Source organism: Haliaeetus albicilla, chromosome 3 (assembly GCF_947461875.1).
Source record: "Haliaeetus albicilla chromosome 3, bHalAlb1.1, whole genome shotgun sequence".
NCBI lineage: Eukaryota > Metazoa > Chordata > Aves > Accipitriformes > Accipitridae > Haliaeetus > Haliaeetus albicilla.
In genome coordinates this window covers 51,523,452-51,539,085 of record NC_091485.1, presented here as the reverse complement: position 1 = coordinate 51,539,085, position 15,634 = coordinate 51,523,452, and the positions used below count along the sequence as shown (strand labels likewise).

The 15,634-nt window shown below is 40.7% G+C and overlaps 1 protein-coding gene across 4 annotated transcripts in view; it reads right to left on the bottom strand.

Moving 5' to 3' along the window:
- Positions 1–4,571: 4,571 nt before the first annotated feature.
- The window catches only part of ESRP1 (epithelial splicing regulatory protein 1), a 34,117-nt gene continuing 23,054 nt past the window's right edge, over positions 4,572–15,634 (bottom strand). The window contains exons 14-15 of one of the 4 annotated variants that reach the window (XM_069779692.1): positions 7,023–7,128; positions 4,574–5,504 (exon numbers count right to left, since the gene is read on the bottom strand). In XM_069779692.1, the coding sequence (XP_069635793.1) occupies positions 7,038–7,128 (91 nt within the window). In that variant the 3' untranslated portion in view covers positions 4,574–5,504; positions 7,023–7,037. Of the gene's footprint in view, positions 5,505–7,022; positions 7,129–15,634 lie in introns of all 4 variants that reach the window. The other 3 variants (XM_069779691.1, XM_069779694.1, XM_069779693.1) reach the window with 3 other exon arrangements.

The window sequence follows — 15,634 nt, the reverse complement described above, 5'->3', positions numbered from 1 at the left end:
GGGATGGGGGCTGGACGGGGGATGCTGGGGAGCACCCGCAGCACTCGCGTGGGATGCCTGGTGCTTTGGGTCTCTGCACCGTGCCTGTTGCCCCCTTCCCTCCCCTCCAGCACTGCCCCTCTGCCAGCCCTTCTCCCCCCCTGAGGGGCACAGCCTGGCTCTACTCCCTCCGCAGCTCCAGAGGGGCCAAGGAGGTGACCTCGGAGAAAGAGCAGGGTCGATAGAGATAGGTGGGAGCATGCAAAAAAGGCAGAAAGTCCTTACTCAGGGAAGTGGGTTGCAGAGTGGGAAAGGGCATCCTCACGCTCAACCCACCCTGGAGCGCTTCATTACAGGGCGGGTGTTAGGGTCTTCCCCCTCTTCTCATTCTTGTGGCCAGTTTCCACCAGCTCTGCATTTTAACAAGGTCCCTTGCTGAAAGTGTTAAACTATTGGGGGAAAAAAAAAAGGCAGTGCAGGCATTGATTGCATTTTTCATTGCAATGTGCTGCTTTCTGGCAGCATTGCTTTTAGGGTCTCAGCACTTGTAAGATCCCGAAGTACAGCAGTCCTAGTGTTCAAGGCTGTCAGCGGTGATAAAAGCACCCTGACGAATGATGTCTCCTTAGAGAATGGCACTGCTGCAGTTCAGACACCAGAACATACACAGCTTTGGTTGGCAAGTTACTAATTACGGGTTAAAACTACTTTGTGTTCACAGACTTGGGGTACTCCTTTGCAAGTTACTTTAATCGATGTATATTTATTTTCAGCTTGCAATCTTGGAAAAGAAAACAACCAAAACCCACAGACTAAAATATAATTAAAGATTTAAAGTATTGGATAGTTTAAAAATTGTTTGGTTTTCATGGCTCAGGATGCATGGTAGGAAATTTGGGATGAGAAGTTTCAGACCTGGCAAAAATAAAAGAGCACCGAGCTCTCTATAGCTGCCCGTGGGGAGTGTGGAAACCAGCCTTTCCCAACACCCACTTACAGCTTTTGCCATTGCAAGATGTTATAGTGAGATTATCCCTCATCTTGCAAAAGTGCAAATAGAAAAATAAAAATTTAAGGGTGGAATTTTTAGGAACTCCTTTAGGCTTAAAAAAATCCTACCCTAAATGTGGGGCATTATTTTCATAGTAAACAAATTGTGATAGAATTCTTATTATTTTTTCTTGGTTTAAAACCATTTAAAAAGATTGCAGTGTTCCTAGTTAAACTGTGTAACCTCATGCCATGCAGGCTGGCATACTGACCACAAAATAACCTAAGTGTTAGACAAAAGCTTATTTAAAATAATCTTTAACATTAAGGTCTTACAAAAACTACATAAAGTATATAAATAGTCAGTTTTAGATTTTTAATTTGGGAGTTTTAAAATACAAGACAACATGCTGCTGAGACTCAGTTAAAAAAAAAAAAAAAAGAAACAGGACAAAATTGTAGCAGCCTGAATACTGGGCACACTTTTACCATCAGGGTACACAGGGTTGTCATTCCTTAGGTTATCCAGGCTAGTGGGAGGTATAATATGCTTCCACAGATTAGATTTTTTTTTTAACATATAAAGCCATTAGATTTAAAACCTGGTTTTACTAAGAGTGTAGTTCAGAAGGTGAATTTCCTCCACAATAAATATAGTCTTTATGAAAGTATAATATATATTTTTACAATCTTTTTTCAGATTAATTCCAGTTATTGCCTTCATATTACGTATTATTTACAGATCTGAATACATAAGTGGTAGATTCACATCTCCAGTTCAATCAATAATCTTAGCCTCAGAGAAAGTTACATTGTAGAACTGGACTTTCATCTTTACTGATGGAGTCTCAGGCTTTCCTGCTTAAATAAATAAAATTGCCCCCAGCTGAGAACCTGCCTAACTGAGATATTCAGAGATATCAAAGCTGTGAGATTTCCCAATTAATCTTGCAAGAAGAAAACTGAATATACACATTTTCCTCTTTTGTAGGAATCGCTTCATTTCTAGTTTGATTTCTAGAACATAAAACCATTATAATGGAGGAATGGTACACTACTCAGCTTTAGGTTAAACGAAATTTAATGTTGTAATCAATTAAAACAGACTTATTGAAAAAGAATATAAAGGATTCAGTTCCGAACTTAATAAATAGAACCCAAAGAATCCCAAACATGAAAGAAAAATTGTGAAAAGTAACCCAAAACTCAACTCGGATGCACTTCCTAATATATATGATCTAACTTCATAAAATCTGAGGCCAGGGTCCTAAGAAGAAAGTGGTGTCATCGTAGAAAACAAGGCTGGCAGGGACCTGAAGAGGACATCTTGTCCACATTGACACCCGGCAGTGGGATCAGCTATACCAGTGCCATCTCTGATGGGTGCTTGGCCAACCAGTCCCAAAAGGTTAGCAGGGTGGAGACTCAGCAGCCTCCCCAGGCAGTCCAGATGAGTACTTAACTACTGCTGGTATGAGAAGGTTGTTCCGATGCCTCCCTTAATCCCTGCCTGTAACTCCATCCCTCTCTCCTGGTCCCATCCACAATGGGAAGAATTTATTCATTCTCTCTTCATAGCCATATTTTTCAATATACTGTTCTCATACCTCAGCCTCCTTTTCACCAAACTAAGCAATCCCAATGCCTTCAGCAGGCCCTTGGGAGCTGTTTTCACATCCCTTCTGTTCACTCTGCAGTTGGTCCACATCTTTCTGCAATTTTTGTGCCAATTGTTGGCAGTAACTTTTTGCTAAAGTTTTACCAGCACTGTACAGAAGACTCAGAAAACTTCAAGGACGTCCCAAACAAAAGGCCCATTTGTGCAACCCAACGTGATGTTTGCCTTTGCTTTTCAAAAGCATTTAATTATTGTTGCATTCAGTTTGTGGTTTATTTTTCCAAACCTTTTCTGCCCTACTGCTTCCCATCCACTCATTCCCTATCTGTATTTGCTCAGTTGGGATATTCCTGTGCAGTTAATATGCAAAGACTCTATTCCACCATCACACCCAAAGTGGCTTATATAGGCTAATTTTCTACCTGCATAACTATTAATTTATAATCGTGCTCCAAAATTAAAGACCCAACCATCTTCTCAGAAGGAAAAGTTGGAAATACCATTTAAAAATATTTTGCATCAATTAATCCTGTTCAATATACTCATGTTTACAGACAGTGATTTAAAAGAATGCTCTGTCAAATACTTCAGCCTGTAACAGTGTGAAGTTTGCCAGAAGAAAATAGAAATCTAGATTACTATGGCCATAGTAATTGCGGGAGGATGGCACACAGGAAAGAGAAGAGCAAAGAAAAAAGGAAAAAAAATGAAAGGGGTGGGGGGAATTAATTAGCCTCATTTCCATTATCACTTGCCTTGTCTGGAACAGTTTTTCTACTCCCCCCCCCCTTTTTTTTTTTCCTTCCCTTCAGAGATACCAAGGCACTGTTGTGGATTTGGTGTCATAGTAACTAAATACTGCTCTAGGGGGAACATAAGCACCCCATAGCCAGAGTGCTTTGCAGGAACTCTGTCTTAACTGTTGACGTTTCCCAAGGGCCTCCCAGGAACCACAGGATGAGTTACGTCCTAACATTTTGCTATTCTTTCTGCTGAGTTTGGTGAAAAGGCAGGGAAGAACAGAAAGCAAAACAGGCTCCAAAGCTGCTGGGGACCCAAACTAGACATCGCCTGTGCAGTCCCCCCACAGCCCCCCCAAGTCTAACAACCACAGAGGTGACAGATTTCCCTCATGCAGCCGTTGGTTACAAGGTGGACCGAGGCCCTTCCCAGGCTGCAATGTTGCAAAAGCCTGTTTTCTTCTTAAGAGAATACACAAATGATGGAGCGCAAAGGTGCAGCCCTTTGGCATAAAAGATACATCTGGGAGAACAAACAAAGCAGAACCTGATACTGAGCTCAGCCTCTCCAGCAGACACAGGTCCCAGCTCCCAGGGTCTCTACCCTGGACCATCGACGTGTTTTAGAGTCTTGCACTAAAGCACATACACAGCTCTGAGTGCCTGCCTCTGGGCTTTGGGATGGTAGCAGCCCAGCTGTGCTTTCCAGAAGCTAGACCAGCAAGGAAGAGTCCGTAAGATAAATCCTTTCCCATGTCAACCTCTAGAAGTATAACCAAACACATTTTTGTGGATTTATGTGGTTTTAAATCATGAGACAGGCCTGTTTGCCAAATACCTTATCTTGTTTGGCAGCAACTTTTTCACTTGGAAGATAGTTTCTAACTTGCAGCAGAGAAGAGTTGCTTGTGGCCAATTTTAGGAACAGATCAGCTTGCAATCCTCAGTTCTGTAATATTTATTTTGAACATGCCAGAGAACCCATCCCATCTGCAACTGTCAGCCTCATAAATCTCTTTATTTCAGGGTTTGTTTTCCCCCACCTCCCTTCGTTCAGGGCAAATAACGAATATAATTGCCATGGAAAGATGCTGTGCCCTAACCACTAACAGAAGTCCGGTCCCAGGGCAGGCAGGGAGAGCATAGACTGCTAAAAGACATCAGTTATTTAAGTAAGAGCAGGTACATCACCTGATGTCATGCTTTGCTATGAGTGACAGTTGTTGTGCTGGTTTACAGTCAAAGTATATTCACTCTAGTTCAGAGACCAAATTCAAACTACTGTCCCTGCTTGACCCTTCCTTAAAGAAGACAAGGTGCTGGGTCTTACAACTGATAACAATTCCTTCTCTTAAATATGAGATTGTTAAACATGAAGCATGGTGGGTAGAGCAGGAAGTGGAAAAATAAAAACAATATCACAGGAGAGAGGTTAACTGCAGTTCTCATTTTCTGACTAAACAATGTGATCAAAGTTTGAAAATGCCTACTTCTCTAAACCATTTAAAATTTAAATACCTGAGTACACATGGAGAACATAAGATAAGAATCAGAGATAAAGCATTTAATATCCCACACTTATATTTTTACAAAGTTACAGCACTTTTTCCTCAGATAATCCATTTCACATTCCTAATTATTTCTGCACTGTGTAAAACATGCCTGTATATAGTTTACAGAGGCTTCTTTTGCACAGATTAGACAAATATGTACAAAACAAGAAAACAAGTTTTTTATAAAAATGTCAAATGCACAATCAGAAGTCTTAAAATACTTTTTTTTTTTTTAAAAAGAACAACTTTAAACTGTGTGCAAAATTAGGTAAAAAAGACTTTTTTGCTATTTCAAAGAATGCAGTAGATCAGACTTTGTAGATTCAGGCTAAACTATTTTGTGCTAAGAGCAGCTTAATACTTTCTTTATCAAGAAACAACCCTCAAGGACTTGCGTGATTTCAGCACCTGTGCTCTCAGTGAAGGGCTTAGTGGTCTGTGTGCGCGTGTCTGAAAATTGTGCTTTAACTTTAAAACACTTAGAGGTCCATCTGCTGATTTCCAGAGTTCTGATGATTTTTCTTCAGCACAATTGGCTTGAGCAGTGGTAAAACTGGGAACATAATCAAAATCTCCATGTAGGCTCGCTGTGTTTGTTCAAAACATCAGAAAGGGTAGAGGAATCTGCATGAAAGAATTGTGCAGGTCACTGAACACCACGATAAAACCAAATCTTAATCTTTTAATTTCCAAAATCTCAAATCTTTATTGAAGGATCAAAAGCTTTAGTTTTCACCTTGCACACACAGGATTTCAATGACATTTTCTGTTAGCGAAAACAGTGTTTCACTAAGAGTATGCCAGAATTTATTCAATATTACATGACCTTTTAGCATTCAAGGTGAAGTTTTACAATCAACTCCAACATGGCAATGCCATTACTATCTGTCAGTGCCCACTTTGCTCACTTCTACCTTCCCATCTCTGAGCTGACACAGGTACTCGCACAACTAAGCTGTAAACTGGATTGCGTGAAAACAGACTGAAGGACAAGGCCCATGGGTTCTGCCACTTGGATCAGCTTTCCCAACCTAGGTCACTGCATGGCAATGCTCACCATCAACAAGCAACTACAGGTGGATGGGAAGCGATGTAGCACAGTTTAAGCCAGATTGCTACTAAGCACCTAACTATGGCCTCAGACTGTTAGTTATAGGGATGGAGTTTAGCTTTATCAGCCCAGCCAGAAATCGGCTCGTTAACCAGCTAGCTGAGATGGTCACTTTTGTTTTTACACATGCTGTACTTCACTTTGCAGGACTCTTAGAGCAGATCACAGCAAGGTGATGCTGCAGGTGAAGATTTTGCCCAGAAGTAGATTACACCCTGGGCTAAGTTGCCTTTGTGTCAGAGAAGAGGAAGAATGAAAAAGAGGAAAGAAAAGGGCATAAAAGAAATCTTTCTTTCACTAGGTGTTTTTAAAAGACTAGAGATTACAGAAGCATTTTTCATAAATATATTTCTATATCTTCCTCTAAGACTACTGCACATGATAAAACACATTGTGCAGCCATCAATACACTGCTTTTCAGTTCAACTTGCATTTTTCTGCACAAATGCTTTCTGGGTGACTTTACCCTTTGACTGTTCCTATATAGGAAATCAAGTAAACCAAGACTGAAAGGCTGAAGTGGCCTGATCAGAAAGCTTACAAAAGCAAGAGAGTAGCAGCCAGTTATACAAACACAGTCTACTTCGTTGCTGCAATTTTACATCAGCACGAGGTTTAGAAATCTGATTCCGTAGTTACCTAAGAAAGCTCATTCTGCCTAACCAACACTATATCCTAGTGCATTGCTAGGAGAATAACATAATCTCTGCACTTTGCTCCTCAGAGAAAACTGACTCTGGGGAGCTTTCTGGAGGCTCTCAATACTGATATTAAAGCTTGAAGTAGCACGCATTTGGAGCCCTGGGAAGTAGGCAAAGTAGCAGCCCATAACAAGACTGGAGTAGTCAAAATCCTTTAAATGATATTTTTAGTAGCCGAGGTCTTACATATTGCAGTCTGACATTCTGGACATAGCAAAGAGTAGCCATGTTCCCGGGGCAGCAAATGAAAAATCATGTAGAGTGTGGTGGTTATCTGAAGCAAACACTATGATACCCCCAAACCCATCTCCTGGGGTTCATTATCCTTACCTTCTCTAAGGAAGTCTAACTGCTGGGGCCTTTAAATGCAAATCCATTCTTTGGACACTGTCCTGGCCGGATCATTTGTGTGTACAAGTCCATCCTCTGCTGCATACTACAAACACAAGTTAAGACAGAAGCAATCAGAAGCCAAACTAGTGCAGAAGAGAGCCAAGAGCTGGCTATACAACCTTAACCTTTCTTAAAGCTCTGGGCAGATATCAGTTCAGGCCACATAACCAGACACTTGTAATGCTCCCATCACCATGGCATCAAGAGCAATTCAACAACAGAAACTACACCAGGGTACATCAGCCTCTCCTAACAGCCCAACAGACGGGTGCACACAGTATCTTGAAGACTACAGTCTCCAGACCCTGGCAATCATGACTGGTCTCAAAAGAGCGTCCCTGGAGATCAGAGACAAACACACCTCCTGTACAGCCAGAGCCACACATACTCTCAAAGGCTCTAAAGGAAAAGTTAACAAGTTTGTTACTAGGTAGATCCACATATCCATTTACCCCTGAAGTTGTCCTAACACTGAGGGATACCACTGGCTTCTCCTACTTACTACACAATTTTAAGATGAAAGTTAAAAAAAGCAAATACTGTCCCGTGCCCCCCCAAAGCCCATACTTCTTGCTCAAAGCCACCTTCATAATTTTGCTTTATCTCCTGAGCATGGCTTCAAGCACCTACCATTTTGTGCTATTCCTTAGACCTAGGACAGCCTCAAATCACACTAGAAAGGTAGTTCCCAGACCACCTCCACTCCTGTTCCCCAAAGTCATGGCTATAAAATTACCATGGGAAAGTTTCTGCTGGGGACTATCAGTCTTTCTTTTGCTTGCTTACATCTATGTTTAAATCTTCAGCTAAAATGATATTCAAGAAGACTAAGTTTAGCCCAAATGCTACTGTCCCAAGATGCCTTGTGGAGTCTTCCCTCCCCACAAGTCCTACAGTGTTAGCCTGTATTCAATCTCTCTAAATTAAAGCTTATCTTCTTAAGTTCCTCTGCACTTTTAAGTCCAGTAGGTGTATTTGCCTCCAAGCATGTGTTCTTACCACTGTTTTCAGTCTTGCCCTTCCCCAGTTCCCACTACTTGCAAAGCCCTGGGCCATCTTCATACTGCACAGTATGGAAGGGGATAGCTCAGTCACAGCAGGCAACAAGCAAATCCAGCAGACAAGTCATTCCTGGACACAACATACAGATGTTTATGGTTTCCCTTCAGCCAGAAGTCTTCAAGGGGTTTCACTAAACAAATGCAATTGACTGAGGCCTAACACTACTACTTCTACAGTGAACAGCTATCCATGTCTAGAAGGAGAGCTGTTTTTCCCATAGGAACAGCTTGTAATGCTTGTTTATCCCCACAATATTATGTTCCTGTGTACCTTTGTGAATAATTGTTCACTGGTGGCTCCACTAGATAGCAGAGATGGTCAAATGCCAAAGATGACACTTGCAATCATTTATATCCATTTTGAGCCTACTGTCAGGAAAACAGCTATGGGAAGGTAAGATTTTATACTGTAGAGTAGCATCTCCATACAAATTTATCACAATACAACACTTCCCACTAATGGTTCCCTGCATGCCTTTTCCATAATATTAATAATCTTACTAATCTCTGACAAAATACTACCACAGTCAATATACCTATTTCCTACTCAACTTCTCAAACACAAGAACCAGGGGTCACCTTATGACATTAAGGAGGCTGAAAATAATTCTTCCCCCTCAGTGCACCATCAGCTTTGGAGCTTATTGCCATCACATGCTGTCTACAACCCCAAAGTTTTAAATGTAGCTAAAGAGTAGGGAGATGAATCCATGGCAGATATGCCCATCCATGATTTGGATGCAAGCTGCAGGTCAGTGCTCTCTATTAGCTACCTGCCAAATACATCTGAGGAAGGAGCTCTCCACATCTGCCAGCAGTGCTAGCAAAGCAGTATTTGCTTTTATTTACTTATATTTCATGGACTCTTTAGACACAGCATCTTTTGTAGTCAATGGCAACTGCCACGGGTCAAAGGTTAATGCCACAAGGGGACATGCTTGTCTTGCTTTAAAGCAATATTAATGCCATGATAATTAATATATTTTTTCCAGGAGTAATAAAAAAACCACTCTAACACCCAAAATACTCACAGTTTGTAGATGTTAGAAGCTTTGATATGCTTAGTCAGGTCTTCCATAGCCTTATTCAAATTGCCACAAAACTGTAGCTAGTTAACAGACCCTTGTTTTGTTTTGATTTGGCAGTTCCAGCAAATATCCTCTTTCTGTTAAAATGTCAGGTAATCCATGAGCTTCCAGCTACTACTAGATGCACGTATATATGTATAACGTTTAATAAAAAAAAATTCTACTCTGTTTCATTGAACTAGATACACCCCGCAGACTATTTGCAACTGCATAGCTTTGTGGAAAGTATCATTAACATTAATACTTTTGGCCAGCCAGCTTAAGCTACCAAGAAGGGTAATTTGTGCATCTGAGATAAGAAAACAGAACACTGTAAGAGAACTTAAGCTATAGAATAGTTTAAATTTTTCTAGAATCCTTATGAAAACAACTCCATTACTTCTAAAACTCATATGAAGAGCAACGAAAGAGACCTTTTTCCAGTTCTCTTTACGGAGTTAATTCTTATTGGGGGGGATAAAAAGCCCAACTCCCAGAAGACAAGACCATGATGCAGCTTTCTGAGGTAAACCAATTTAGTAAGGCAAGACAGACTTAGCTTGCATCACTGTTAAAAAAACCAAATCCCCCAAACCAAACAAGAAACCACCAGAAAACAGACACGAGACAGATGCCTTGGGCAATCTAGCCTTCCTTTTGAAGCAAGGATAGGGCCCTTGTATCGCTGTTAAACGGAAGTTCCTCTGCCTTGCTGAGAGATGGACCACAAGAATTTGCAGTGGTGGGCCATGAGAGCTTTACCTGTGTGTCCCAGAACACAGCCTTCCCCCATCCCAGCCACTTGGCCCTGCTGCTGAGCCTCCATGGGCCTTCCCTCAGCTTTGGTAGGGCAGCATTGGGTGGGGCAAAAGTGCTTCCCCTTCAGTCCTCTTCCCCCCTGCACCCCTCTATTTTTATTACTTCTACAGGCTCCTTATCTGTTTTAAGATGTCAGACATCTCTGTTTAAAACTCCAGCTATTCAGGCTAACCCTGCTGGCTTTGCACCGAGATGCTACAAGCACTTGCTCATTCATAACACCATCTTGGAGATAAAGGTAACAGCTCCAGCAACAGCTTAGGCTAAGGGCGCTACCTGCTCTAATTCCCTGATACAAGATAACATATGGACCGCCCCAGCCATTTCTGCATTCCCCCAAACAGAGGGGTGATAACCTCCTGGAAGAACAGCAGCAATCGACTTACACTGGCCACGTCTCCAGATGGAAAAGCAGTAGGTAGAGGACACTAGTAATGAAAAGTGTCCAGGGAGGGATACAAGACAAATAGCTATTCCAGCCTATCTTCTGTAGTTAAACATACCCCAGGAACAAATACTGGCATGTTTTACATGAGGTCAGAGAGAATTTCTACAGCTGTTCTTAGTAGTTGCATATCACTATACAGTGATGCAGTGCAAGACCTTACCTGTTTTTATATCAGTCTAGTTCTTGAAATCAAACATGATATGAAGCGTTTCCCAATGCAAAACTTTTTTCCTTATGAATTGATCCTTCTTCTTGGATCTAATCAACAGCCAGATTGGATTTTTTTTTTCCAATCCATATTTCTGAGATTGTGGTATTCTCCAAAGACTCTCAAAATAAAACACAATTAAGTTTCAGAAATCAGTTTTGGACGCAGGAACAAGTTTTCACATGTTCTTAAGGTTCATGTTGGCATTTAAATGCCATTTATGCACCTCAAGGGACCCCAAACATTCATCACTAAAATAATTACGTAGAAACATTGAGGATCACCATCTCTCCCATTTGATTTCCTAACATTTTTTTCCATTAAACATTTGCTTAACAGATACCAATATCCAGAAGGAAGCTGTGGTTTATATTAAAAGTGGGTGTGAGTTGGGAGCAGTCAGCATACATAACCAAGCAGGTTTTCTGATCTCTGCCACGCATCCTGTAGGTCAGTCAAGAGAACCACAGACATACCCAGCACTTTTTGCATGCAGTAACAGATATGTGCATAGACACCATCTACAGGTTTCAGTTCCTTCCCTGCAGATTTTCTATCCCTATTTTCCCTATTACTTTGCTCTCTGTAGACCTGAAAAACTTTTTTTGTTTGTTCAGCATTGACTATTTTCTGCTCTGTGGCAACAGGTACTGAAGATATCCTTTAATCAGGCTACTGATTGACAGCTTCTATCAGTTTCAGGACTGTAAGATAAGTCCTATATTGCAGGTTAGTCTTACTACATATCCCTCACTATACTACTGAGAGGAACACTAGTAGGGAAAGTCATGGGAGAGAAAAGAAGGGGGAGGGGGGTGGGAAGAACAGCTTGGACTCATCCACTAATGTTTCAAGATTAAATTAGCCTCCCACTTTAGCTTCTACCTAGCTCTAGGAAACCCAGCAGACCCTGAGGAGCTCTGCAGCACCTAAAGCCAGATCCTCTGACTGAAGCCAGCAGGAGGAACAGCAAAAAGCAGAAGGTGCACATCACCAAGCAGCCTTCAGAAAACCTCAAGGAAATTTGACAGATCACCCCAGCATCTGATGAACAACAGATTTTTTTCCAGAGACCAACAGGGATTTTCAACTGCTCCTTGGGCTGGCACATGGCACAGGTCATGGGTATAATGTGCAGGTATACACAAGCTTGCAGCATAATGCCTATAATGTTCATTGCTGGAAAGCAGCCCAAAAGCAGGAGAAAATGCAGCTTCAGTGTAAAGCCTTTTTAGAAGTGGTTCATACAAAGTTTGAGAGAGGCAAAGCTAGTAAATTTTGTGGTATAATTACCAGAGTTGAAAGTTCTAACATGGTACTTTGTTCATAGAAACCAACAAGTCATACTATTAGCAAAAGTATTTACATAACCAGAATAATTTTCCCTTTCAAGACTGGAATGTGTATCCATATTTAAAGAAAGGCCATATAACTCGACAAATAACATAAGTATGAGTGTTAAATCATCAGGTCATCTGTTAATCTAGTAGAAACACTTAGATCCCCATGGCTGCTGTTTAATCATGTACAAATATCACAGACTGTGTTCTCAACAGGGAAGGCTTCTTTTTTTAAATAAAAAAAAAAAGTTTTCAGCTCTAAGGAGCCTTATTCCAAGATCAACCCAACTCTACCCCTGGAAAGACCGAAAGCTCCTTCAGTACAGACGCCATCCCCACATTTAACCAGATAACCTGCTGTCCACTCAACACGTATCTAACCAGTCTGCCTACTGCAATCAGCTTCCCATCTGTGGAAGTTAATGGTAGCACAACAATAACAAGCAATGGGAACAGAGCCCCAGAAACACTTGCTGCTGCTGCAGACTGCAATGGTCTGCCCTGAGTAGTGTTGGGACTTTCAGCACATCCCTGTAGAGGGCTGCTGCTGAGTAAAGAGAAGCATCCAGCAACATAACTTTGTGCCCTGAATAAGCCGAGATCACTTGCCATCACTGCAAATGTTTAAAAAAGCCACCTGCATGGATGACACACATGCCTTCAGGCACAACAGGAGGTTCTTCTCTCCCACCACTGATCCGAGTTGTAAATAAGCAAAAGGAAAAACTGCTAACTGAACATCAAATCATTCAGTCTATTAAGAAAACAAAAGGAACTGGGATCTGTAAGTAGAACCTCCACCAGCATCCAGTGGCATTTTGTATGGTGGGTCGAGTAAATCTTGGACACTGCTACCAGCAACAACATTTTTACAGGCTTATCAACTTTGAAGAAAGGTGGTGTGTTTTTTTTTTTTTTTTTTTAATTTAAATAATTTTACTATCCTGATACTCAGATACCTATTGATCAAAGCATTACCATTCTGCTGCTTTTCAGGCACCATGGCAGTCTTACTAATTAAAACCTACAAATGAAAAGATAATGACAGCCTTTGGAGGCATGCAACAATTAGTCTTCCCTGCTAATACACTCCTTCTCCAATGAAATACAGTAGTAGTTAAAGGCATCCCTGCTGTTCTAAGTGAAGGTAGCTTGCCAAGGATCAGAAAAGTGAATTCTTAAGTCTTCCCCCCAAAACAATCATTCTGGTGACAAGTTTGTGCCATTAACTAAAGAGTTGAGGTTATTTTGACAAATCCATGATGGAGACTGGCTTGCCGTAAGCAAGGATAGGTAATGAAGAGTCCCAAATTCTGCCACTTGATGTAAACATGTGAAGTCCATTTGCTGGACAGCAACTAAAAGCCACCAGTAGGCTTTTATGCTCAGTGAGCCCATTCACTGCAGATGTTATCCCATGCAATCCAAGCTGACATACTTTTTTTTTTTTTAATAATAAGTATTACAGTTTAAGAGCTGTGGTCCAGAATGTTGCTATGATGCTATAACTATGTTGATGAAGAGGTTTTGTTTCTGGCTGCTGCTGTTCTCCATCTGTGACACATCTCCCAGGCTAAATACACATATGGTTGTTTCCTAACCCAGTTCTGTCAAATGATGCTGGTTAGCCAGACACACAGATATGCAAATAAAGCTGCTGGGAGCAGCTCTGAATGGTATCACTCCTAAAACCAGCCAAGTTGTCCCTAGGTGTGCCAGTTTAAACCTGTTGTAACTTAATTGTGCTTCAATATGGATCTGAGTAATGACCAAGGTTAGAAAAAAAGCCTCACTTGTTCTGCATGATGGTCATAATGGAGGATCTGATCCATTGCAGAGAACAAGTGAGATTTTTTCCTAACCTCAGTCATGTTATTTTTATACACACACACTTTTTATGTATGTATGCATAAGTATATATTAATGCTATATGTATGTGGCTTATTGTATATATTTATATATTTTTACAAGTTGATTAGTGCATAATGAAAAAAACCATACCCAATCTATAGCAGGAAGAGGCAGAAGCAGATAGATGAACACACTAACAAATTACCCTTTATTTCCTTGTGCAGCAAGTGTCAGAATCATGCCTTTAACTACCACATAAAAAGACCTTTTAATTCAAATCACTCCAGTGGAGAGCTGTACATACACTGACACAACAGGGAGATAGTCTAATAGTGACTAAGTTTGGGTTAACGCAGCTGAATACAACTACAAACACACTGGAAAAGACCCATGCTCACAAGCAGTACCTGTAGCTCTCAAGACAAGTACTACTTCAAAGATGTGAACAAACAAGTTCACCTACCCACCTTGGTTCAATAGCATAAGAGTTTACCATAGGGGACAGAACATAAGAACACTCTTCCAGTTATTTTGAGTTCAAGGACTTCCTGAGCCAGATGTGGTTTTTGTGTATTCACTAACTCACAATGAATTTCCTGCCCTTGACTTTATCCAGTTTGTTTGAACCCACATCAGTTTTCAGCTTCCACAATTTTTTGGCTACAAGTCCCACCAGCATACTACCCACTGAGTAAGAAGCTCTTTTTTTCCACTCCACTACTCAAAATATTGTTGAAAAGAAAACAAAGTCTGTGTTCCTACAATTATGGATTTTGACAGAAACTTCTGAGGTTTTAAAGGCACTGCTTAAAAGTGGTGAAAATGGCATTAGAACTGAATAAATACAATAAGATTCAACTTTGGTTTAAAACTACCTATCCTGTAGCAGAAACTTTCAAGTTTGTCTATAGTAGAAGTTTCTATAGAACATTAGCAGTTATTCATTACTTTCAACATACATACAGCAACTAGTACACTTATTTATCCAAGATTAGATAAGGAAAGAAAGTCCTCACTCCCATGAATCCTATTATTCTTTTTCTCAAAAGCCTGGGACTAGGCAGAGACCAAGACCACTGATTTGCTGTCAGAACATGTTGCCAGATATAATTACAAGCTGAACAGAGATATCAAAGGCTGACAGATCCCGAATAACTTGCTCTCCCTCCTTTTCATTAGGAGTTCACTAAAGCTATTTTAATAGCATAGAAGGCATCCATTCCTTTACACCATTGGGTTTCATTGCTAAAGCTATAAGAGCATTAAGACAAGTCTGAGAGTTTCAGGGATTTCTGAGAGATACTAAGACCAAAGCAATGCCTCCCTCCCCCGTACCATCTAGGTTGATTACTGTGCAAAGAATGGAATTGGCTGTTATAAAGCAACTTGACCTTGCAAAACACAAGTGGTAGAACCTTTTGGCAGCAGGTCAAAGGAACTTTCCTTATTTCCATAAGTATTCACTAGTTAGATTTATGAACCATTGTCTGATCATTAGCCACCAGCTCTGTATTGCTTTTCCATGTACATGCATTTAAATGCACCACTTAGTACAGAGGATACCCTATTCTTTCCTGCTGCACATGCTTAACATTTTTTTTGAATTAAATTTCAGAACCAGAAAACTCCATTTAAGAGAGTTCAGACTCTATTATTACTTTAAGAACAACATGTCAAAGTCACTACAAACTATTACTGTTACTGTGTTCTCATGACATATAGAACTATTGAGAAACTTGTTTTATATTGCCAGTG